General features: G+C 42.3%; 1 protein-coding gene across 1 annotated transcript in view; it reads right to left on the reverse strand.

Annotated features, from left to right (window-relative positions):
- LOC121272543 (ras-related protein ORAB-1-like) overlaps positions 1-27,497 on the reverse strand; it is a 49,586-nt gene that overhangs the window by 17,728 nt on the left and 4,361 nt on the right. Inside the window, exon 2 of the mRNA XM_041179178.1 lies at positions 5,623-5,695. Coding sequence (XP_041035112.1) covers positions 5,623-5,695 — 73 coding nt within the window. The remainder of the gene's footprint in view (positions 1-5,622; positions 5,696-27,497) is intronic.

Here is a 27,497-nt window from a genome sequence, read left to right on the forward strand (position 1 = left end):
GGAAACCTTTCTTTAATTTTTTCCCCTCCCAGTCTCTGCTTTGAGAGTTTGAACTTTCTTGCTGCATGTATTTGTATTTTTGAACCCTTTGACTCCAGAGCCACCCACTAAAACTGCCTAGCAAGCTTAGTTGAATCAAGGCTATTTAGTGTCTTGGGTAAATGAATTCACTGGCCAGTCAAACTAACTGCACGCCTTCCTATGTTCTCATCAATTGCTGCGTGCAATTAATAACAGGGGGAGAGACTGACATAAGAATAAACAGTGATGGGTTACTGAGACATAGGGCAGAGCACCAGATCATACATGCTCACTCAAGCCTCCAGAACTAGACTTCGGTCCATGCTGTGCAGTGATTTGTCAGTGCTGTCACATGATCAGTACACTTGCATCTTCTTAAAAAAAGGGACAGAGTACCTCACTTTATCAGTGGTAAGCTCACCACCACCTGAGGGTAATAAATGTTGGTTTTGGCAGCAAACCCCACATACCACAATGAAAAACATGGCAGCTGCTGGATCAGGGAATGTCTTTAATAGTTTGCAGGCTCAGACTAAATGATAGGAAAGCACTGAAAAGTTAAGGATGATACCAGAACAGAGATAATACAACTACCAAAGCAAAAGAAAAACAAACAGACTTGGGACTCTGAGGGAAAAAAAAGTGCTTCTACTTGTGGGGGAGCCCCAAACCAAGTATCATAAATGCAAGAGACACTAAACCCAATACAGGAATTCAAGAGACACCTCATTATCTGGAAGAAGTCCTTTACAAAAGGTGAGCAGAATAGATGGACTTAGCTGGCTTCCCCTTAAATACAAAAAGGGAGAAAGGAATGGGAATGAAGGGAGAGGTGAAATGGGATGGAGGAGGCAGCTGGTATGGAGTATAGCCACTGGCAGAGACCTGCTGAACCAAATGGTCGGTTTTGTTGCTGCAAAATGTTAGAATGGGATGGCATTTCCCACCTGCCCACACAGTCAAGAGTTTACCAACACAACCAGGGATAGATTCTCTTTCATAAATAATTGCAGGCAGCATATTAAAAACTGCTGCATGAGATCCTATCCCTTCCAAGGAGTCTATGAGGGGAATAAAGTTTGCATTATATCCAATATACATTAGGTAATTAAATGCTAAAATAAAATCAAAATATTTCAGATTTCCAGCATCAACAGTAAAACAAATGCTGGAAGATCTCAGGTGTAGCAGTGTCTGTGGAGCAAGAAAGTTAACATTTAGACCATAACAAAAACAGAATTACCTGGAAAAACTCAGGTCTGGCGGAGAAGAAAAGAGTTGACATCAACTCTTTTCTTCTCTGCCGATGCTGCCAGACCTGCTGAGTTTTTCCAGGTAATTCTGTTTTTATTTTGGATTTCCAGCATCCACAGTTTTTTGTTTTTATAACATTTAGACCATACCTCTCTTGAGAGGTGAAGAGTCATTTGGACTCAACATATACTGCCAGGCCAGTGGAGTTTTTCCAGCATTTCCAGTTTATTTTATAATTAAGTGCTGAATCTGTACCCAAATTGTGACAGGTAGGAGTAAAAGAGGAATCCTTACTACCTGAGCTATGTGCAAGTTGGCATAGGGTAAATAAGATGAGGTAAACGTGTGGCTCAAAGATTGGTTTGGGAGAAATGGGTTCTGATTTATGGGGCACTGGCACCAATACTGGGCAAGGAGAGAGCTGTTCTGTTGGGATGGGCTTCATTTGAACCATGTTGGGACCAGTGTCCTGATGAATTGTATAACTAGGGCTGTAAACAAGGCTTTAAACTAATTAGTTGGGGCTGGGGTGGGGGGTGCGGTGTGGAGAAAAGAGGGAACAGTTGGAAAAAAGAGAAATGAGAGCCAAGATAGTGAACAATAATCAAAGAGAGACAGGAAGGGGCACAAAATAAGCAGAAGAGTGCAGGAGAAATTAGAACCAGAATGAGTAACAACGGTAAAAAGTCAAAGCTTAAAAGCTCTATCTGAATGCATGCAGCATTTGTAACAAGATACAGGAGTTGACAGCACAAATAGAAATAAATGAATCTGGACTTGATAGCTGTTACAGAGATGTGGTTGCAGGGTGACCAAGACTGGGAACTCAATATTCAAGGGTATTCGACATTCTGGAAAAATAGACAAAAAAGGAAAAAGGTGGGGTAGCTTTATCAATAAAGGTAGGCATCAGTGTGGTGGTGAGTAGTGATATAGGTGCAATAGATCGTGATGTGGAATCAGTTTGGATGGAAATGAGGACAAAGTATAAATCGGGAAATAATGGAGGCATGTAAGAAGGGCGCTACAATTGTCATGTGATTTTAATTTGTATATTGACAGAAATCAGATTGTCAGGGGTAACACGGAAGACAAATTTGTAGAGTGCATCAGGAATTGTTGCTTAGAGCAATACATTGCAGAACCTGGGAACAGGCTATTTTAGATCTAGTAATGTGTAATTTGGTGGGATAAGAGATACTGTAGTTAAGGATCCTCTGTTGAGGGGGTGGGGTAGCAATCACAACATGGTAGAATTTCAAAATCAGTTCAAGGGCAAGCAACTCAGGTCTCAGACCAGTATCCTCAACTTAAGGGCAATTAGAGGTATGAAGAAAGTTGTCTAAAGCAGGCTAGGTAAATAGGCTAAGGGGAAGGTCAGTGGATGAGCAGTGGCAGATATTTCATAACACTCAGCAAAAATTTATTCTGGTCAAAGAGGACCCAATGAGAAGAATGATCCACCCTTGGTTAACAAAGGCTGTCAAGGGGAGTATCCAATCAAAAACTAAGGCATACAAAGCGGTAAAAACTAGTGGTAGGCCAGAGGATTGTTTTTTTTTGGACCAGCAGATGACTAAAAAGCTAATTAAAAAAAGATAAAATTGATGAAAGTAAGTTGGCAGGAAATATGAAAATACAGCTAAAGTGAGCATGGGACCCTTGGAGGTTGCGACTGGAGAATTGATAACAGGGAGCCAGCAGATAATTTAACCCAATGTTTTGCATCGGTCTTCACAGTGGAGAACACTATAAACATCCCAAAGATCAGATAAGCAAGGAGCTAATGGGAGGAAAGATCTTGCAACAGTCTCTATCACGAGGGACAAAGTATTTAACAAACTAATGGGAATAAAGGGAGACAAATGCCAGGACCTGATGACCTGCATCTAAGAGTTTTAAAAGGAAGTGGCTGCAGAGATAGTGGAGGCATTGAGAGAGATATTCCAGAATTCACTGGACTCTGGGTGAGTCCCAGCAGATTGGCAAACCACTAATGTGACATCCCTGTTCATGAAGGGAAGGAGCAAAAAGACAGGAAACTATAGGCCAGCCAGTCTGTCGTTGGGAAAATGCTAGAGTCCATCATTAAAAAGGAAGAAATAGCAGGACATAAAAGCTTAACTCAGTCAACATGGTTTTGAGAAAGGGAAATCATGTTGACAAATTTTCTAGAGTTCTTTGAGGATTTAACAAACAGAGTTAATAAAAGGGAACTGGTAGATGTAGTGTATTTGGATTTCCAGAAGGCATTTGATAAGGTGCCACATAAAAAGGTTAATGCACAAGATAGGAGCTCACAGTATTAGGGGTAATGTATTAGCATGGATTGAGGATTGGTTAACAGACAGTCAGGATTAATGGGTCTCAGGTTGGAGAGGCATAATGAGTGGAGTGCCACAAGGATCAATACTAGAGCCTCAATCATTTATTATATTATTGACTTAGAGGAGGGGGCAGAGTGTAATGTACCCAAATTTGCTGATGATACAAAAATAGGAGAGTGCATGTTTTGATGAGGACATAAGGAATCTGCAAGGGGATTATAGATAGGTTGAGTGAGTAGGCAAACACTTGGATGGAGTTTAATATAGGAAAGTGTGAGGTCACACACTATGGTAGGAAGAATCAAAAGGCAGATTTAAATGGAGAGAGACTCCAAAATAGTGCAGCACTGAGGGATCTGTGTTCTTGTGCATGAAACAAAAGTTAGCATGCAGGTGCAGCAAAGCAACAAATGGAATTTTGGCCTGTGTTGCTAGGGGGTTGGAGTTTAAAAATAGATAACTCTTGTTACAACTATACAGGGTGTTGGTGAGGCTGCACCTGGAGCACTGTGTACAGTTTTGGTCTCTGTATTTAAGGTATACTGGCATTGGAGGCAGTTCAAAAGAGATACACCAGGCTGATTCCTGGGATAAAGGGGTTGACTCTAACAGCTAAACAGGTTAGGCCTTTATTCATTAGAGTTAAGAATGAGGGGTGAACTTATTGAAATGTACAAGATTGAGGGGGCTTAACAGGGTAGATGTTAAGATGTTTCCACTGGTGGGGGAAATCTCAAACTAGGAGACAGTCACGGAATTTTAAAAACTGAGATGTGAAGGAATTTCTTCTCAGGGAAGAATGAATGTCTGGAATTCTCTACCCCCAGGGAATTGTGGAGGCTAAATCAGAGTATCTAAAGAGGTAGATAGATTTTTGAAATACCAGGGAGTTGAGGGCTATGAGGAGCTGAGGACTGGGGCAGATCAGCCTTGATCTTATTGAATGGCAGGGAAAGCTCGAGGGGCTGAATGGCCTGCTGTTGCTCCTTTTTCTGTTCTTGAGAGAGTTCTAGACATCGTTGCCAAGTATTGTCCAGAATCATACTGAAACTGCAGAAGGTGCAAGTATTAAAGCAAGGCAGCTGCAAAATCTGTAGAAGGAAGGGAAGTCACCATGCCACGTTGGCCATTTTATGGAAATTTACAGAGCTCTGACCAAATTGGGGCAGTGAAGCTCTTTGAAAATCAACAACACTCCTTCGTAATAGACTGCAGTTTTTGAACTGAGTTTAACCCTACTGCAGATGGAATGTGTGACAGACACTTTAGAGCAATGCAATTACTTTCTAGGTGCGGTCCCAAGTTCCGCAAATCCTTCCTTGGGCCTGTCCACCTTGAAAAATCCACCTTTGACCAATCATGGAACACCTTAACTAGTCCATCTCTGGCTTTATTGTTTTTGATGTCTTTCTAATGTTAAGGGTGACATGCAGGCCAAGTCACTGTTGTAGCAGACAAGCCAAAGATCAATTCGGCAATTGTTTAATTCAGCTGATTTGCACTTAAAAGCACAGAAGTCAATCCAATGACACCAGCAAATATGCTAGAGTCAAATGGCAAGCAGAGGGAAACAGTGAATAAAGAATTACACAAAGGCTGTTCAAACTTCAGATTTAGTTGTGTCACATTACAGACTAATACCCATATTCCTGTAACATTTAGATGGGTAGTGCTAGCTAAACCAGGCATGACCAGCTGAGATGTAGTCTTGACAGTGAGAAATTATAACGGAAAACAATTTAAAGATGTGACTTGCAGATTGAGTGATGGGCAGGGGGCTGAGTTTTATTTAGCAGCCTGTTCCATTGTAAGATGTCTTGGGAAGAAAGGTTGTTGATACACTTAGAAAGAAATAGTCTTTGTCGGGTGTGGCTACCTCGTTTTGTCACTAACTTTTTAAACCATTTTTAAAAAATTAGGAAGGTCACAGCTTTATAATTAAACTTTCCAGCATTGGAAAATAAGAGGCCACCTCGTTATTCATAAGTGCAAACAAGATTATATACACAGGGGGACTTACAGCAAACCGGAGCAGCAGACAAGACTTGCCAACACCAGAGTCACCAATGAGGAGCAGTTTGAACAAGTAGTCACTTTGGATTAGAAAGAGAAATGGTTATTGATAAATATACAATTACAGCAAAAATTCAGCTGCAAAAGGTAATCCATGAATGTACTTGTGCCCCTTCCCACTACCCAAGTGGTGACTTTTCACCTGAAGACTGAAAATACCGCTTTAGTACACTAACAAAATAAAACATTTACAATGGATGCAAATGATCAGCACAATAAGTGTTTCATTGGGTGGATGAGCAGTCTCTGATCTGCACACACTTTCCTCCATGTCAAGCAGATTTAAACTGGGTATCTGCCCCATAACCACTAGGCTGTCTGGTAATGAGACCAATCAATCATCCTTCATGTAGTGAAGGCCAGAATGGGGAACATTCTGCACAACAGTTCAAGTTAGATTTGCAGGTTGAACCACCTCCCTCAGTTCAGCACAGCGTAGGCAGGACAGTTGATGCCCCAGTGGAGATGTTGGGGGGGGGGAAGCAGAGAACACAGGTTCTTTTATGCTTATGTAAGCTGGCAGTCTGATTACTCCAGATAGGTGGTCTATGGGAGGCTGAATGGGAGCCTGTCCAATAACAACCAGCCAGCACTTAGTGTAGGAAGCTTTTTCTCTTCTTGGGGAGTCTAACCCACAACAGCCTTGCAAAACAAAGATTTCAGTTACTGAGGATGTACAGACATCACAAACCTGAATTCTCTAGGGAATACAACTATTGATGTAGTCAGATTAATTTAAAAATCACTGCAAGAGAGTGGTAAAGATCAGGTTAATCCTGCAGTCATGTTGCCAAGTCCTAACCTGCATTACATAAGGATACAAAAACAAAATGCCAGGTAGAGGGAACACAACTGGGAAGGGTCATGACAGATTTGTACAGAAACAGTTTACAGCACACGTCACTTCGCCCATTGCATCTCTGCCAGTTGAAAGATATCCAGCCAAATGCCACTGTCCCGCTCAATCTACAGCAAAGTTATGGCACAAGCATTATTATTATTTTTTAAAAAGTGAGACATGGGTTTATGCTTTTACCATTCTTTCAGGGTTAAAAACACCAACTCCCCTCTAATCATTCTGCCTTGCTTACTGGCTACTGACCCCCATCAAATTCTCCTCTGGTCCAGTGTAGAAAACCACAGTTGATCCAACTCTTCCTCTTAGCTAAGATTCTCCATTTGTGACAAAACAATGTTAAATCTCCTTTGTGTGCTCTTTATAGTGCAATCACATCCTTCCTGTAATGCCACGACCAGAATTGCATACCATACTCTTGCTGTAGTTTAAACAGAGGGCACAGGGAGAATAGCATAGCGGTTATGTCTTTGGGCTGGAGATGCAGAGGCCTGAGCATGTGATATAATCAGAGTTCAAATCCCACCATGGCAGTTAGAAACTCTGAAATTAAAGCCACCTCCCAACTCAAGTGAAGGGGAGAAACTTGGAGGAAAGTCTCACTTAGAGGGGCATTGGAGAGAGGGTTCAGAGAAGATGTAAGGATTTCACAAGGATAATACCAGAAATGCATGGGTATACACATCAAGACAAGATTGACAGGCTGGGCCTCCTCAAAAACAAAAAAGGCACTGAGGGGGACCCAAGAGTCTTTTAAAATGATGAGTGGATACCAGAGAGAATGTTTCCTCTTCGGGGGGAGAGCATAAGAGGCCATTAATATAAAGATGGATTTTCCAATCAGGAATTGAGAAAAAATATTACTCAAAGAATGTAGAAAGAAATGTATCACCTTAAAATGGGAGTTCCCCATTTTTAAAACTGTGCCCCCTAGTCCATGATTCCCCAACATGGGGAAATCAAACGTTATCAGCATTTACCACACCAAGCCTCCCAAAATGGATGTTTCAGTAAAATCACCTCTTAAGCTCCAATGATTATAGTCCCAACCTGCTCAACTTTTCCCTCAAAACAGAAACTCTTCATTCCACTCACTAGTACTGGGAGTGGTTGCGCATGTATAGATCCACTTAAGGGAAAGCTAGATAGGAAGAGGATAACGCTGATCTATTTAGATGAGGAAAGATGGGAGGAGCAGCAGCCACCAAGCAGAGCATAAACATCAGCATGAACTGGTTAGGCTAAATATCCTATCTCTTATGTAACTAGTGTTTTTGGCAGCACAAGTTTAATTCCCTTGCTCATACTCAGTCTCACCTGGTCCACAGATCCTTGCAGGATGGGTCAAGCACACAAGTCCCTCTACACTATACCCCACCATTTGTGTATTCCTTTGCCCACCCTAATGTATTCTTACATCAGGTTGAATTCCATTTGCCACTTTTCTGGCCACCTGACCAGTCCATTGGTGTCTTCTGAAAGTCAACAGCTTTCCTGTCAATCACATGGCCAACTTTTGAACCATCTGGTGAACCATCTGGATATTTCAGAATCAGCCCTGCTGACATTCAAGTCTTCACATTTAAATTCCAAATCATTGATATGCCAAACAGCAAGGAACCAGCAGAGCCCCATGGACCCGGAAAAAAATTTGGCTTCCAATTTCCACTCCTCCACATGGCCCATCTCCCTTCCTTGACCCGTCTCAATTTCTGGGGATAGACTGTCCACCAATATTCATTACAAGCCCCGACTCCCACAGCTACCTCGACTACAGCTCCTCACACCCTGCTTCCTGTAAGGACTCCATCCCATTCTCAGTTCTTTCACTTCACCTCCATCGCACCTATTCTGACAATGCCACTTTCCAAAATAGCACTTCCAACGTACCTTCCTTAAATCATGGTTTCTCATCCAATGTGAGTGACAGGCCCTAGCCCTCAGCCATATCTGATCCATCTCCCACACCTCTGCCCTCACATCTTCCTCTCCCTCCCAGAACCATGATAGGGTTCCCATTGTCCTCACTTTCCACCCCACCAGCCTCTGCATTCAAAAGGATCATCCTCCACCATGATGCCACCAAACATCTTCCCTTCAATCCCTGTTGTCATTCAATAGGGACTGTTCCCTCCAGGACACCCTGGTCCACTCCATCACCCCCAACACCTTCCCATGCAATCACAGAAGGTGTAACACCTGCCCCTCTACCTCTTCCCTCTTCACTGTCCAAGGGCCTAAACGCTCCTTTCAGGTGAAGCAATGCTTCATTTGCACCTCCTTCAATTCAGTCTGCATTTGCTGCTCCCAATGTGGTCTCCTCTACATTGGAGGCACCAAACGCCGACTGGGTGACTGCTTTGCGGAACATCTTCAGTCTGTCCGCAAGCATGACCCAGACCTTCCTGTCACTTGCCATTTCAACACACCATCCTGCTCTCATGCCCACATGTCTATCCTTGGGCTTTGCTGGAATATTGCAGCAGGCCAACGCAAAGTGAAGGAACAGTGCCTCATCTTCTGATTAGGCACTTTTACAGCCTTCTGGACAGCTTCAGACCATGAACTCACCTCCATCCAAAATTCATTTTAATCCTCCTTTCATTTGTTTACCCTATTTTTGATCTTCTCCCCATCACCATCCCCTCCCCCTACCCATGTCGCTTGCTCATGTTCTTTTGAATGCTCTCCCTTGTCCTATTATCACATGGTTTCTTACCTTAATGGCACCATCAGCACCTCCTTTAGCCAGTACCTCTACCAATAACACCCCTTTTTCCATGACATTTGTCAATCTCTCCTGTGCCCCCACCTATCACTGGCCTTCTATCCAGCTTCACCTGCACCACCTCCCGTAACAGTATAAATTTAATCACATTTTACTTCTCTTTAGCTCTGAAGTAGTTATACAGATTCGACACATTAACTGTTTTTCTCTCCAGATGCTGTTAGACCTAAGTTTTTCCAGCACTTTGTTTTTGTTCCACACACACACACCTTACTGGTCAATTGTATTGTACACTCCCAACTACAGTATTTATTGACATAACCACTGAATACATCACCTGCCTGAATGTAAAGTGAACAGCATAACCCAAGATAACAAGTGGCACATCCGAGATCAGAACAAGCAGCAAGGCTGGATTAGTACACACGGTTCTGGCCAACACTTCATAATGGAGTGGAGTGTTCACAGCATGATGCAAAAATGGTGCACCTTCATACTTGTCGTCATTAGGTCCCTTGTTTGTGAGAGCTTAAGAGAACTGCAAACATTTTAAAACATTTGTTTGGGTGTTTTGGGGAAACTGGCTAAATCATTTGCCCTTTTATCCTCCTGTCCCATATTGACTGAAGTGGTTTGTTTTTCTCAAAGGCTGCACACTTGCTGCAGTTCCAATTTTAGTGGAGGGTTTAGAAATAAAAAAAAAACTAATAAAAAAAATCAGCAGAGTGAGGTCACTAATTGCATAATTGAAATACGTTTTTTGCAACATCCAAGTTGGAAATTAAAGACCAGTTTTAAGTCTGATTGCCACATGCAGCAGGTGACTGCCCCAAGTGCCAATCCTGGCACACTTCAGTATTGACAAAAAGGTCACCAGGCCGACATGTTAACTATTTATCTTTGCAGTTCCTGCATGATCATCCTTCCAGCATATTTTTAAATTTCACATTAGTACCAACACAATAAAAAGGTTAACAGCTATAATACAAGATCATAAACTAGCTTCATTGGTTATGAAAACAATGTGAAAAAGGGGCCAATTTGAGAAACAAACTCCAGTCAGCAAGTATGACCAACCAATTTACTTCTAACAAATGTAACTCTGTAAAATGTTAGTGTTAGTGGTTTTGGAGATGGCCAAAGTCATTACCTTACTGGCAAGCAGTCAACTCAACCAATATTTCAGACTAGTTAAATTTTATCAAGCCCTGTTGAACTTGCAGATAACTGCAGTTTAATTATGCTAGATATGTTCTATAGTCAGGCTCATTAATCTTTGAAATCCAATTTCACAATGGAGGCACAACAATGGCTCAAATACTGGTTTAAAATAACTTCAAAGGCAGCTTTACTTGATCTCCTGTAGCATTACAGCAACTTACAAGTTATAGGTGGTAATCAACAGGTTTCCTTGCCCACATTTGACTTGTAACATAGCTGAAGGGGTGGCTTGACGCTATTGTTACAGTGCAGAGGATGGGCCAAATGGCCTCCTTGTCTGCACCAGCTCTGCAGATGAATAATGCAACTAGCACCACTCCTCTTTCTCCCTGTAACCCTGCATTCTTCATTTGTCAGGCAAGTCTTAATTCCCTCGAATGAACCTTCCTCCACCACATTCAGGCAGTGCATTCTAGATCTCAAAATTGCCCCCTGCCACCTCCATACACTCCACACCCTCAGTGAGTGGCTTTGTCACCATTGCTTCTTAGCCAATTTCACCCCTCTTATCCCGTTTAATCTTGAGTGGGAACAGTTTCTCTCCATCTACTCTGTCTAGTGCCCTCAAGATTAATAGAAAGTCAATAGAAAACAGTCCTAACTTCTGATCTTTATAACTGAAGTTTCTCATTCCTGAATCAGTGAATCTTTTCTACATTCTAATGCCTTCACATCTTTTCTATACTCAGCTGGTGCCAAACTAGGTGCTTTTATACAAGTTCAACATAACCTCCTTGCTCTTGTGTTCTATGCCCCTGTTAACCAAGCCCAGGACACTGTATGCATCCAAACCACTCTCCAAAACTTGTCCTGCCATCTTCAATGACTCATGCACACATACACCCAGGTCCTTCTGCTCCTGTGCCCCCTACATCTGGAAAAGGAAGGGTCCCAACACTGACCCCTGTGGAATTCCACTACAAACCTTCCTCCAGCCTGAAAAACATCCATCATTACTGCTTACTGTCAATCAATTTTGCATCCATGTTGCTGTCCATTTTATTCCACGTGCTATAACTTTGCTCACAAGTTTGTTGTGCAGCACTATACCAAACGCCTTTTGGGAAGTTAATGACGAAGCAGTAAATGATGAATCAGTGCTGCTGAAAACCACTTGGAAACAGCATTGAGGGTGGCAAGGGCACATGAACTCTGGGTGGGGGTGGGGGGAGGAGGGGGGAAGAGAACTTCAACGTCCATCAATAAGAGCAGCTCAGTAGCACCACTCCCAACTGAGCTGGCCAAGTCCTAAAGGACATGGCTGCTGGGTTCCCTCACCAACTGCCTCAGACTAAGAGGGAAAAAAACCCTACTTGACCTCACCCACTTTTTACAGATGCATCTGTCCATGACTATTGGTAGGAGTGACCACTGCACACAGTCCTTGAGGAGACAAAGTCCCATCTTCACATTGATGGGACCCTCAACTGTGTGGCACTACCACCATGCTAAAATGGGATAGATTTAGAACAAGTCAAGCAGCTCAAGACTGGACATCTGTGGCGTACAAGTGAGCCATCACAGAATTTCAATAACCCACAATCTAAACTCATGGCCTAGCATGTCACCAAGCCAGAGATCAACCCTGGTTCAAAGAGCGGAGAACATGCCAGGAGAGGCACCAGGCGTACCTAAAAATGTATAAACCCTGAATGTACAACACAACTACTTGCATGCCAGGGAGTGGAAGCAACATGTGATAGAGCCACACAATCCCACACCCAATAGCTCAGATCTAAGCTCTGCAGCTCTGCCACATCCAATGGTAGGCAATTAAATAACACACTGGAGGCAATAGCTCTACAAGTATCCCAATCCTCAATGATGGGGGAGCCTAGCACAACGCAAGACAAAGATAAAGAATCTGCAACAAGTGGATGATCCATCTTGGCCTCCTCTCAAGGTTCCCATCATCATAGATGCCAGACTTCAGCCAATTTGATTCACTCCATGGGGTATTAAAATGGGCTGAAGGCACCAGATACCACAAAAGGTTATGGGCCCTGACAGTTGTACTGGGGACTTGTATTTCAGAACTAGTCACACTCCTAGCCAAGCTATTCCAGTACAGATACAACACTGACATCTACCTGCCAATGGAACATTGCCCAGGTATGTCCTGTCCACAAAAAGCAGGACAAATCAAACTTGGCCAATTACTGCCCCAGTCTGCTCAATCACCAGCAAGTGATGGAAGGGGTCATCAGTGCTGTCAAGCAACACATACTCAGCAAAAACCTACTCACTGATGCTCAGTTTGGGTTCTGCCAGGGCCACTCAACTCCTGACCTCATTACAGCCTTGGCCCAAACATGGACCAAAGGGGATGTGAGAGTGACTTCTTTTGGCATCAAGGAGCCCCAGCAAACTTGAAGTTCAATGGGAATCAGAGGAATTCTCCACTGGTTGGAGTCATATCTAGCACAACAGGAAAAGATGTAGCTGTTGGAGGTCAATCATCTCAGTCCCAGGACATCACTGTAGGAGTGCTCATGGTAGCATCCAAGGCCCAACCATCAATAGCTTTCCCTCCATCAGGTGGTCAGAAGTGGGGATGTTCACAGATGATTGCACAATGTTCAGCACCATTTGTGATGACTCAGCTCCTGAAGCAGTCCATGCCCAAATGCAGCAAGGCCTGGACAACATTCAAGCTTGGGCTGATAATGGCCAGTAACATTCATGTTACAAAAGTGCCAGGCAATGACCATCTCCAAGATTCTAAACATCTCCCCTTGGTATGACCAAATCCCCCACTAACATCCTGGGGTCCCATTGACCAGAAACCAGACCAGTCATAAATCCTGTGGCTACAAGAGCAGGTCAGGTCAGAGGCTAGGAATCCTGCAGTGAGTAACTCACAGCCTGATTCCCCTAAGCCTGTCCACCATCTACAAAAGGCACAAATAAGGTGAGATTGAATGCTCTCCTTTGCCTGGGTAAGTGCAGTTCCAACAACACAAGTGTGATACCTTCCAGGACAAAGCAGCCTGCTTGATTGGCACTCCCTCCACCACTGGCATCAGCATCAGTTGTGGACCATCTACAAGATGCACTGTAGCAACTCATCAAGGCTCCTTTGACAGCACCTCCTAAACCTACAACCTTGACCACCTAGAAAGACAAGGTTAGCAGATGCATGGGAAGACCTGAAAGTTCCCCTCCAAGCCACTCATCATCCTAACTTGGAACTATATTGCCATTCCTTCACTGTTGCTGGGTCAAAATCCTGAACTCCCTCCCCAACAGCATTGGGTTTACCTGAACCACATGGACTGCAGCAGCTCATCACTTTCAAAGGACAATTAGGGAGAAGCACCAAATGCTGGCCCAGCCAGTGATGTCCACACCATGAGAATAAATTCAAAAATGCAATTATTCTGCTCCTAAAGTGGATCTGTCTTTAACATACTTTATCCCTGTAACAGAACAGTGGTTTAGACAAGAGGTTAATTGGTGTTTGGCATGGGCTGTGCAGAGATTAGGAAGTTCCCAGGTCTTGAAGATTTAGAACCCTAAATGGTTGCTCAGAACAGAGCCTTGCATTTATGCAGACTGTAGACTCAATTTAACATTTTAGACATGAAAATTCCAAAAATGACATTGATACAACTCCCACCACTGACACGAGTGGACAACTTGAACATGCACAGTGATTTTCAATCTCAGAACATCAAAGTCCTGTATAGACAAAAGAAACAAAAGCAATGCAGAAAATGCAAAGTCTCACAACCAACAATAACCAGATGATCTGTTCTGATGAAGGGTCATTCAGACTCGAAACGTTAACTGTGTTCCTCTCCGCAGATGCTGTCAGACCTGCTGAGTTTTTCCAGGTATTTTTGTTTTTGTTTTAGATTGCCATCATCCGCAGTTTTTTGCTTTGATCTGTTTTAGTGATTGATATTGGTTAAAATACCAAGAGAATTCCCCTCTTTATGATGGAAATTTCTTAAATTGCCTTCAGGGTGGATGGGGCAAAATTTACTAACTGTGCACAGCTGATTCATTCAGGTGTGGGGACTTTTTTTTGCACAAACTCGAGACTGGTGCTCAGCCTCATGGAAACTTCCAGTTACTATGCAGCTTAGACAGGACATTGGATAGAGTCTGTTTAGCGGAGAAGACATCGCCTACCATTGTACAGCACTGAAGGAGTGCTTCAGTGAAGTGTCAATCTAACTCATGTGCCAGTGCCTGGAGTGGGGTCCAAACCACGACCTTAACATTTAGGAAGGTGCACTAACCAAACTGAGTAAAAGCCACTTCTATTCAACTGCAACAGTAAATCAGGAACCCCAATGGGCCATTTACTCATTCACAGCTTCAAAAACACAACATTGCAGGTCACTGCCTTACTGTTCCCACTTCCATCACCCATTGGAGTTTTGCTTGAAAATAACTGCAACCTATTAAATGTCACCTTGCACAAAAATCAGAACTCCACTCACCAAGTCTGGCTTAGGAAGAAGAATTTTAAACTAACCTACATATCCATTCAATCTTGCTTCAATACTTCGGCAACTTATTTCGGGGTTAGGTGCCCTCCTTTGTACCTTCTATCATACTGCACATCTCCCTATAATCTGGAAAAACATCCAAGTCAAGCTTCATCCCCAAAGTCCTCAGCATCTCTCCATGTTTTCATAAGCTTCCTAAAACCATAGCTTTTCAGTCATGCTTCCAGTTCAGTAATCTCACTTAACCCATCCTTCTCTTCAATGTTCAGGTCTACTTGTAAGCAGCTAGTGACCCTTACTATATACACAAAAAACCAAGATGTAATCCTGTTCCATAAATGGTTCAAAGATTGACCTCCAATATTTGTGTAGTGGGTCAAAAGAACCCCCCCCCCCCCCCGCCGACTTTAAGAATGCAAATCATCTTGGCTCAGTAGGTAGCACTCAATCACCAAGCAAGATTAGTTTAAACACTACCCAGGATTTGTATATTAATCTAGGCTGCGTTTGCAACCTAGGGCAGGAATTTTAGCTGGTCTACAGTCACTTGTGTTGCATTCAAATATTAACCAAAGCTCTCAGCCTGGATACTCCTTGATAGGGAAATCTAAAAAAAAGGCTCCCAACACCATTAAAGCACAGGATTTATTTCATGCATTAGCTAGCATTCTGGTCCAGTGGACAAATTCCCTCATGCAAAGAGAAAGATGCAGTGGTTTTTGCCAAGGTTCATCTTGAGCAGCTATGAAACACAGGACTCTGCTCTTCAGGCTGTTCTGGGAGGGTGGGGGGGCACCAAAATAAACCAACTGCTGTTGGAGGGGCATCAATTCAGTGACACTTGGTCTGCCAGAAACTGTAACGACTCTTTTCACTGGAAGACCATGACTGAATGTTGCCAATTGGCACATTCCAAGGTCGAAGTGTATGCTGAGAATACACTAAAGCTTGCAGCAGCTCGAAGGAGCAAGGCCACCATCTGAGGATCACCTGTCATTGTATAGATAGAGGCTGTAAACTGAAGCCCCTCGGGTGCTGTCATGAATTAAGGACTTGACAGTGGAACAGTATTCCAGAGACCCAGGGTTATGCTCTGGGGACCTGGGTTTGAATCCCACCATGGCAGGTGGCGAAGTTTAAATTCAATAAAAAAAATCTGGAATTAAAAGTCTGATGACCATGAAACCATTGCCGATTGTAAAAATCCATGTGGTTCACTAATGTCCCTTAAGGAAATCTGCTGTCCTTACCTGGTCTGGCCTACATGCAACTCCAGACACACAGCAATGTGGTTGACTCTTATCTGCCCTCTGAAATGGCCCTAGCAAGCCACTCGGTTCAAGAGCAATTAGGGATGGGCAACAAGTGCTGGCCCTGCCAATGACACCCACATGAATGATTAAAATTATGATCCTTGACCGGATCCAGGGTTTGTGAGGGGGGTGGGTGGAAGATCCAGTTAGGGACCAATAATGTCTTGTTTAAAGGTAGAACTTTATGGTATTCACATGATAGGTAGATATTTACCTTGTGAATAAAACCATAAGATTCCATGGGTTTTGAACAAAAATAAACTACACATTCAGAAAAACAATTTACAATATCTTATATTCTAACACTCAGGGCAAGTACAGGTGTATGTGAATTAACAGGTAAACTGTGGTCAGACACCACCCAATAGGTGGCAGATGCAACCGAACTAGATTCCAAGTGTTTCTCAACAACCCCCCCCAGACGTTTGTCACATTGAGCCAACCATTCTCACTAACTCAAAGGTTTCTAATCCCCACATTTGGAGATCTCATTTTGGAATTCTCCTCCAAGTTGTTCCCATTTGGGACATTGGGACCATTGATCTTCCTGATGTTTAATGGCCTAGACTGTGTTCAGGGCATGATTTCTAAATTTGCAAGCGATGCAAAGATTGGAAACATTGTCAACTTCTGTGATGAGGATAGTCTTAAACTTCAAGAGGACAGACGTATTGGTAGGCAGACCAGCGGCAGATGAAGTTCAATGCAGAGAGGTGTGAGGTGATTCATTTTGGCAGGAAGAGCATGGAGAGACAATATAAAAGAAGAATCTCCAAAGGAGGTGCAGGAGCAGAGGCCTCAATGTATACGTACATAAGTAATTGAAGTTAGCAGGGCATGTTGAGCAGTTAAAAGCGCATAGAATGTCTTAGGCTTTATGAATGGGGCATTGAGTACAAGAATAAGGAGGTCATGGTGACTTTGTACAAGATACTAATTAGGCCTCATCTGGAGTACTGCATCCAGTTCTGGACACCATACTGAGGAAAGGTGTGAAGGCTTTGAAAAGAGTAGAGGAGATTCACAAGAATTATTCCCAGGATAAAGAACTGTAACTATGAGGATTGATGAGAGGTTGGGACTATTTTTCTTGGGAAAAAGGCAGCTGAGAGGAGACTTGATAGAAAGTATTCAAGATCTTGGAGTGTGGGCAGGAAAAAGAGAAACTGCTCCCAATCCAGAGAACATCAAGAACTAGAGGGCAAAATAATTGATTCAAAATAATTGCCAAGGGAGTAAATATGATGGGAAGGAACCTTTTCCCAGCCAGAGGGCAGTTGGAATTTGGAAAAAAACATGGAGGCAGGTCTAATTGAGGTATTCAAAAGGAAATCAGGTCGCTATTTGAGCAACAACATGCAAGGTTACAGGGATAAGGTAGAGTGTGGAATTAGGTAGCATGCTTTGAGTGCCAGTGCAGGCTCAATAGCCTCCTCCTTCTGCATCATAAAGGTTCTGAGAGTTTGTCTTCAGCAATGACCCACCTCACAGGGTTTCAATCCTGTCTGGAGATTCTTTTCCCCTGGATGTTAGTACAGAAGCTTCACCTTCAAAGCACAATCTCAGGTCTTTGACCATGCTGAGCAGAACATGGCCCCAAAAGGGGTAGTTTTGCCCCAAAAGTGAGTTGCCAACCTTCAGATGCCTTTTTGGACCCTCAGGGCTTCTCTCATGCCCACTTCAAAGTCTGCTCCCTGCAGCTCTCTACTTTGGAACTAGGACCTATTCCTGTACCTGTTTTCATCCCTTACCTGGGAACTCTTTGTCCCCCCTCCCTGTACCCCTTTTGTGTCCTGTTCCCTGGGACACCCTCACTACAATGGCAGTCCGCATCAGGTCATCAGCCCAAAGAGGCAGGTTAGTTCTCTTCCCTTCTGTGCAGGAATAGCCCCTGGCCTGAAGTACCCTGAACTGTGTATATGTGGCCATTTCCTGGCCAGCGCGTGCGGAGGAGGCCCGAGGTTGGCTGGGAATAGAGCTCCTGACCTCTGAACTTCAAACTAAGTATGGGTTTCTTAACAGAATGTATATCATAAATATCACATGTAACTGCAACTGTATCAAGACACCTCAGTGCCACATGCTGTATTGTACTTGCAGTAATATCCAATTTGAACTGGTAGACTACAACTTTACAAAATTCTCTCACCGCTACTTGTGAAATCTTGGTGTGCAAAATGGCTGTTGCATTTGCTTACACATTAGTCACTGCAAAGGAATTCAGTGAGAAAAATGACACTGGAGACAAAGTGCTACTGTGCCCTGGCTAAAAGTTACTTCACAAACACTTGAGTCACAAGCTTGTACATTTTACCAAAAGAAAATTCACAAGTGCTAGTGAATGAAATTTGAAGTCATTGCTGTCTCAAGCAGGTATTGACTCAGCCTCAAATGATAGGTATGAGTGGTTGAAGTCAGTGTGTGAATTTCAACCCTAGTAGCTTACTCAATTTTTAATTAATGAAGGACACAACATTAAGCCAAATATCAATGAAATGTCAGGGTGGGAACAGTGTTTCTATTCATCAATAGCAGATTCTCTCTAGTTCATCGTGCATCCTTCATAACTGTTGATAAAACATTTTCCCCTCATTGGGAGAGGGTGCAGCAAGGCAGTACTCAACTCACAGCAACATCCACCTATAAAAGCAGCATTCAAAAGTGAGTCAGTAGAATTAGTTCATTAGGTTGACTGTTTTAGAAATTGAACACTGGGGCAAAAAAACCAAATTTGCATCTAACTGAAAGTTGAAGGAGCAGTTGTAGGCAAGGGTTGTGGTGATGTCCCATCATATGACGATTGCTCATCCCCACCTGGTCACAAGAAATTCAACCAATGGAATTAATGACTAATGGTCCACGGATGAACAGTATGAACTCTGACCCTCAATATGCACCACAGATCAAAAATGGAAGTTTTATTGATTTGGGAACTAGTTTATTGAACATCTGTTTGAGGAAAGCACATGTTGAAAGCAAAAAGACTCACTGAAACAGCACACAAGAGACTGGATTTAAAAAGCCATTTCCACTTTGTCCACAGTGGGACTCATTTGGCTTTGAAAGCCATTTTCTTAAGGGATTACAGGGTTAGAACATACTATATTTCAAATATTGATTTATTTCAAATCCCTTTCTGGTCTTGCATCTCCTGCTATACAATCCCCACCCTTGCCTTGCCTTCCCTTTACCTAGGACACTCCATTTCTCCAACATAACTAGTTGCACATTCTTCCCCACCACCTCTCCACTGCCAGATTACCAACAGTAACAAGGCCACTCCAGAATTTCAGGCTCTCTGGGGACTAAGACATATGAAAAAAAGATTTACATTTATATCGCACCTTTTACAGCCACAGGGCCTCCCAAAGCACTAGTCAGTCACTGTTGCAATGCAAGCAGTTGTCAATTTACACACAGCAAGATTGCACAAACAGAAATGTGATTAAGATCAGGTTATGCAATATGATATGTAGAAAGTTCTCATTTCCAAATCGATTCATGGCATCCACAATTCTGTAGCCTCCTCCAGCCTTACAACCCTCAGGCCTGTGTTCCAATTCGAGAATTCTAATTTTTCTTGGTGGCTGCATTTCTTTTAAGCAGACCCAACTCTAGAATTCCCACCACCCCAACCTTCTCCATGCCTCTGCCTCATTCAACCAAGCTTCTGGTTACTATCCCCTTGTAACTCAATACTCCTGTGAAGCACCTGGGGACTATAAAGCATTCAGGCACTATTATGGAAGCAACTATTAACTCCATACATGCACAAGCGATTCCAACCAAAATCTTAGACACATGTATGAGGTTCAGATCATTTGTGCGTGGAACATCCCAATTAGAGAACAGTTTATAACAACTTAATTACAGAATTTAAGTGGAACTGCAAAGAACAATCATAACTCAGCTCAAATCACTTATTGGAACCATTGACTTTTGTCAAGTGATTAAACGTGACAACATCCAGGAATGCATGACTTACTCTCACACTCCAGCCATTAGTCGGCCAACACGTCCATCCTTGTCAAAAACATAATTACCTGGAAAAACTCAGGTCTGACAGCATTGGCAGAGAAGAAAAAAAGAGTTGATGTTTCGAGTCCTCATGACCCTTCAACAGAACTGTTCAGTTCTGTGGAAGGGTCATGAGGACTCGAAACATCAACTCTTTTCTTCTCCACCGATGCTGCCAGACCTGCTGAGTTTTTCCAGGTAATTCTGTTTTTGTTTTGGATTTCCAGCATCCGCAGTTTTTTGTTTTTATTTTTACATCTATCCTTGTGATGTACAAACAGTCAAACAGCCTTTTTACTATTTTCAATGATTTTATATCTGCTAAAGAGAAATGCTCAATGCCAAAAAACTTCCCCCCACCAGGACTGCAGTGTCCTGGGGCATCTTGGCCAATCCTGGATGGTTGGCAACCCTGGACTTTGGCAACTTTCAGATTATACTGATGTTCATTCCCTTTTCCTTTTAGCACTAAGTTTCTCCCAGGCTCAGGCTACAGCAAGCTCCACCTCAAACTTGCATTTCTGGTTCTGGATCTTGAATCTCCACTAGTACCAAAGGTCAAATCTCAGAAAACTAATCAAGTTAGGAATGTTTCTCTCCAGGTAAGCAGCTTTGGCTGTATTTCAGCATTTTAATTACAAACAATATACTGACAAAGTTAGGAGTGTTGATTAAAAAGCATTCTAATAAAAAAAAAAGTTACCTCCTGTTGAACCAAAAATTCACTAATACCCTAGAAGATTAACATTCCTACATCCCTTCACCACCCACCATCTCCATAGAAGGATCACATACTGGCCAAATGGGATTGTCAACTAACAATGGCCTATTTGTGCTGTGCACTGTCTAAACTGCTCTCTGGTGTTTATGCTTTACATGAACCACCTCCCATTTTACTTCATCTAACAGTCAGCACAGCTTTCCCAAAGCAAAAACAGAATTACCTGGAAAAACTCAGCAGGTCTGGCAGTATCGGCGGAGAAGAAAAGAGTTGACGTTTTCAGTCCTCATGACCCTTCAACAGAACAGCACAGCTTTCCCCCTTGTTTATCCAGCTTCACCTCAAGTGCATTTATACTATTTACTCATTAGATGAGGCAGTAGGGAATTTGTTTTACAGACATTAAACTTAAGCTAACCTTGGAAGTCATGATCCAATTGGACTTGAACAGAACAATACCTCCGAGATTTATGCTTCTTGGTTCTGGAGGTTGAGGGTTAAGCTTTAGATCTGAAATTAGGCTGCATTTATACTACAACAATGGTGCAAAGTAAAATAGTTTCCCATATTATGGTTAAATGAAGATAAAAACAAAACTGCAGATGCTGGAAATCCAAAACAAAAACAGAATTACCTGGAAAAACTCAGCAGGTCTGGCAGCATCGGCGGAGAAGAAAAGAGTTGACGTTTCGAGTCCTCATGACCCTTCAACAGAACTCGGCGGAGAAGAAAAGAGTTGACGTTTCGAGTCCTCACGACCCTTCAACAGAACTGAGTTCTGTTGAAGGGTCATGAGGACTCAAAACGTCAACTCTTTTCTTCTCCGCCGATACTGCCAGACCTGCTGAGTTTTTCCAGGTAATTCTGTTTTTGTTATGGTTAAATGAAGGTTTTGTTGGCTATTTACACAGGCTGCTCAATGAGTCAATGGTGCAAAATTCAAATTACTTTCTGCTAATCAGAATCCAGGTCTTACTCTGAAGAGGAAAGAACTCACCAAATGTAGGGGAACATCTCTCCCACTACAAATATTTTATCCCTATTGTCAATACTTCTGAAGTTTCCTCTTTTGAAAGCCCTATCAGCCTTTCCTACAAGCTATAATTAAGTCACATGTACTTCCTTCCTCCATCTGACGTCAGCCAAAAATCACACTTTGTTGACTTCAGCATTTTTACGAAGCTGGAATTTCTGCCTCAGCTTCATTGACTTTGCAGAGCATTAGGTGCCTTTAAGTAGAAAGGGCATCCCAAAGTTCTTCAGGGAGACATTAAAATGAATATTCAAGCTAGTATTAGAAGAGAGAGAGAAAGAGAGTTTTTGTTTTAGAAAAGGAAGTCTTAAAGTAGTTTTGGAGGATTTAAAATTTACAGCATGGAATGCAGCCATTCAGTCCATCTTCTCTATGCTAGGCCAAAACCTATCCACCCTAGTTCCATGTTCCAGCTCTTGGTAGAATCCTTCAGGTGTCTATCCAGGGCTTCTGCATCTACCATCCTTACAGGCAATCAAGTTCCACACCACCACCTTCCAGGTGAAGCAATTGGATGGGGGAGTTGAGAGATTTTAAACTAGTTGACAAAATTTATGTTCCTGGTTATTGACCTCAAGCAATATAGGCCCTTCCTATCTATCTAGGCTCCTCCCAGTTAAATCTCCCTTCAGCTTCCTTTCTGAAGGAAAGCAACCTCAGCCTATTTGTTCCCCCTTAAATTTTCCATTCCTGGCAGCATCCCAAAATCTAATCTAACCTGGGATCACATCCTTCCTCAGTGATGACCAGTACCCAGCTACAGCCAGTTCTAGTATAACCTCCTTGCTCTTGTATTCTATGCCTTAACCAATAAGTATCCCATACACTTTATCTAACCATCCTGTTGCCTTAGTGCAGTTAATGCCTTTGTGACATCCTGTTCTACAGGTCTTAACCATGCATATTAAAGGTTTCTGGAAACCTTCAGATTCCACATCAACTGAACTTCAAGATACACAAGCACACCCTATATGACCAGACTCCTTAATGTCAGTTTGCTACTCATTTATATAATGTAAGAAATAGGAGCAGGAGTAGGCCATTTGGCCCCTCAAGCCTGCCCCAACATTCAATAAGATCATGGCTGTTCTGCCCCAGGCCTCAATTCCTCTTTCATGCCAGCTCCTCATAGCTCTCAACTCCCTGATGTTTCAAAAATTTATCTACCTCTAAATACGTTGTGATCTAGCCTCCAGAACTCTGTGGGGTAGAGAATTCTAGATATTTAGTGCCCTAAGAAATTCCTTCGCATCTCAGTTTTAAATGAGCGTCCCCTTATTCTGTAATAAAGCCCCCTAGTTTGATTTTCCCTCGCTAGTGGAAACACCTTCTCAACGTCTATCCTGTCAAAACCCCTCAGAATCTTGCACCAAAGTCCAATTATTAGGATCAAAATATTGGATCTTTCATGATTAAACAGCACAATGAAAGTTTAAGAAATAGACTGCTCCTGTCAACCAAAATGAACACATGAAAAAAAAATCCCAGACATTTCGTTCCCTTTTGGTGCCAACCTGGCTGATCGAAGCTCACTAAAAAGATAAGACATCAAGGGCTGATTTGTCAGATTCAGCATAGAAAAATTCAGGCCTAAGTCCAGTCCATTGTCAGTGTGGCATCATTACTCCTAGAAACAACAGCAATTTCTGCACGTTTTAGTTAAACGTGGAAATCCAAAAGTTGCTAACAGTGATGGTGTTTCTCTAGATGTTTGCTTTTGGAGGTCCCTCACACTTGATTGCAGTCACTGAACTGTGAACTTCCACTGTTTGAACTGAGTCCCAAATCTTGCTTAAAAAGAATTGTTGAAACTGCCTTGAACTCACTAGGACAGATGCAAGAATACCAAGTCTAAAGGAAACAACTGGATTCCAGTGCTAGTGTGATGCCAACTCTGTAGGCTGTAATCTCAAAGACTGGCAAATTGTATCAAACAGCATGTCCCTTTGGCCATTTGTAACAGGCAAGGTACCAAATGATCTACCAGAGTCCACTTGCCAACCAATCAGCACTCAAGTACAAATTGTTGCTCCCTTTACATATGGTATTCCTTCAAATGTCCTGATGAGTACAAGACAAAAAGCTTCGACAACAATGTCTTTTCTCAGCAATGCTCAAGTTCTGTACTCCTGAATGACAAACTGAGTCTTGCTGCAGGATCCCTCAAAAAAAAGGTTACACTTGAGGTGTGAACTAGATTTTTTTTTTAAAAACGCCAAGTTCACAACACCACAAGTGGCATCCTTGAAGAAGGTTAAAAATTCCACATTTACATTTGGCATTTCAGTTTCTACTTTAATCCCACAAACCACTTAGATTAGGAAAATGCTGCAACTCATTATCAACAATGGCACCAAAACAATGAGATAAATTTACCAGTTACAGTTCAAGGAGTTGTTGGGAGATAAAAATATTAGCAAGGACGTAAAGAGCAGGGAGTTCTCCCTTCAACAAGATCTTTTACATCCATCTAAATGGACGGAGTGGGGGGCCTCAATTTAACAAGTGTAAACAGTGCAGCTCTCCAGTACGGTACAAGTGTCATCATGGTCCCTGGAGTGGGAACTGAACTCACCCTTAGAAGGGCAGAAGTTAAGCTGTCACTAAGAGATATTTCCTGTGGTTAGCCACATTTAAGACAGACTCTCAGCCCACGGCTATTCACTCAGTATGTCGGTAAACGATGGAATGAAATATTAGAACCAATTCTTCCAGTTTTAGATAGGCCCTGGCAAATATTTAGTATTGATTTGAGGGCTAAAGTAACTAAAACAAAACTTCCCTTTGCCTTTTGTTCCATGACACCTGGTCATTTAATTTCTCCCACCTTCTACTCTATCAGATCTTCCCTTGTTCTGTCCCTCCCTTCTCCACCACCCCCGCACCCCCCCCCCCCCCCCCCCACCCCACAATCTTTCAACAAAATAAAACACCACACTTCTACCTTCCTTCAGTTCTAAAGGGGTCATTTGACTTGAAGTGTTAACAGTTTCTCACCACAGATGCTGCCAGACCCAAGTATTTCTAGCATGGTTTTTATTAGTGAAACAGAACCTGATTATTATCATATTGCTGTTAGTGGGGCCTAGCTGTATTTTCTAAATTAGTGACCTCATTTCATTGTATTTCTATCGTGGCTTTCCAGGCATAAGATTTTTTTTAAAAAAGTGAGTAGGGCAGTAAAGTAGCTCCAACTGGGAGGGAGAGACATTGCAGCATTGATGTACCCAACAGAAGCCGCAGGGTGATCATTACAACTGTATGGTGACTCAGCTAAGGTATCAGAACCAGAGTTAAATGGAAGTATGGTCATTAAGCACTGATACTTAGAAAGCATGAACTGAGTGCCAGAAAGGCCCATGGTAAATAAAGATGACCATTGTTGCTGTAAAGAGCCTTGCTAATACTTGCTGCTGCAAGCTAATCCAAATTTGTTCTGTTGAAGAGTCATACGGACTCAAAACGTTAACTGTGTTCCTCTCCACAGATGCTGTTAGACCTGAGTTTTTCCAGGTATTTTTATTTTGGATTTCCAGCATTTGCAGTTTTTTTGCTTTTAATGCAAATTAGTCCTTCAACTCAGAAGAAATTCCCTCTTACCAGAGCACAAAAGGTTCTGATGTAGGAGTAAAAGGCAACACTCCAAGCAGGATTGGTTTTCCTCTACAGTTAGCCCACCTTGCTGAAAAATAACCTGTACACCAGGCTAATGAATAAAAGAGTTGCCACAGGAATATCCTTCTGACCACAATGTCCTTTCATAAACTCAGTCCCTTTTGTTAACCTCTTCCAAACCCAACCCCCAAACCCTCTATTCCTCCTATGATTATATCCTTTCCCTCCACCTCATCAATTGTTACCCTTAACTTCTACCATGCTTTGGAACTCCAAACCCTGAACCCAGCAACAAATATTGACTGCTTGGTACTCCTACCTTATGTGGAGGGTCCATTTGGGCAAATTAAAGTTATTAAAATCATTGGAGCCACTTGAGTCTGAGAGATTGCATGGTCCCAAGCCCACCACTGCATCCTAGGCTCTTAAAGCCTACTTCTGAAACATGGACAAGAGTGAGCCAAGCTTCTTCCACCATTTAATTACATAATTGCTAATCTATAGTTTAATATCAACCTTTGTTCAATATCACTTAAAAACCATTACACAATAATCTGTGAGGAAAAGAGCATTAGATTTTCTTCACTTTTTGATGTATAAACTCAGTTCAGACCGTGGGAGTGTTGGGAAAGCCAATCTGTCTTAGGTGGTTTTTAAAAAAATGGTTAGTATATATGTGCAGGTTGTTGGTATTTGGACAGCCTGAAGTTCGTCCACCTATTGTAGACTTCAGTGGCCAATGAAATTATTGGGCACTAGTGATTATGGGAATGTCATCTTTTAAAAAGTTTTGATAACACAAATCAGAACCTTGATTAATTATTACCTTCCAATCATTCCTTAGTAATGTTCAGTCTGCAGAGAGAAGGTTTTTTCTTGAACACCTGCACTTGGAGCTCTCCACACCAGGAGTGCAAGGACATTTCATTTGGAGTCTGCAGCAGATTGCACTAACTAGGACAGTGTGATATTAAGTCAGTGAAAACTCAGCACAGTGGCATTAATGGGTAGCTATACTGCACATTGCACTTTGCCCCAAACATGCACGTTTAAACCACCGAGCTGAGAATTGCATTGTTACAGGGAAAAGTTCGCTCTAGCAACAAAATAATTGAGCAACCAATGACATTTTTAAATGGGGCACTATAGTTTAATAATTGATACTGGGGAAAGGGAGGGGAAAATCTGCTTTTTATAAAAAAAAACTTCCACCCGCTTGTCACCAACCACTGCCCCACCCCCCAAAAGTCCATCAATGCTGCTAATAAAATATTCCATAAGCACTCCCATGCGCTAACCGAGCATCTGTACAACATTTTATCAGCAGGTAGCTGTCACTCTTCAAACCAGGGTAAAGCCAATTGCATTGCTCCAGCTACTCTAGTGATGCTAATGCTGGACAGACATTAAGTCTGGGGATCTTGAGCTACATTGCACAAGTGCTCAGTAAATTAATGAATTTTAAAATTCTCATCTTAGTTTAAATTCCCCCATGGCCTTTCTCCTCCTTACCCCAACATCCTCATGCACTCAATTCTGGTTCCTTTGCAATCCCAATTTATCACTCCAACAATTACAATCTCCATAGAGACTGATAACTGAAATTTATTTAAGTTAATAGCTGAAAGAATGACAGGACAAGATTTCATGTTTTAAGACTCAGCTGTAACAAGAGACTAAAAGCACTGTTTCATCAATATTCCTTCTCTTTTAGCACAATAGAAAGCACCGCAGATTTACACTGTCCTTTACCCCAGAGTCAATTCAAGGCAATTCTTAGATCCCAAGGGTTTACATATGTTCTTTTCCTATCTCAGCTTGGGAACTTTTAATCTCGATTGTCTTTCACAGTAAGGAT

Source organism: Carcharodon carcharias, chromosome 34 (assembly GCF_017639515.1).
Source record: "Carcharodon carcharias isolate sCarCar2 chromosome 34, sCarCar2.pri, whole genome shotgun sequence".
In the NCBI taxonomy this organism is placed as follows: domain Eukaryota; kingdom Metazoa; phylum Chordata; class Chondrichthyes; order Lamniformes; family Lamnidae; genus Carcharodon; species Carcharodon carcharias.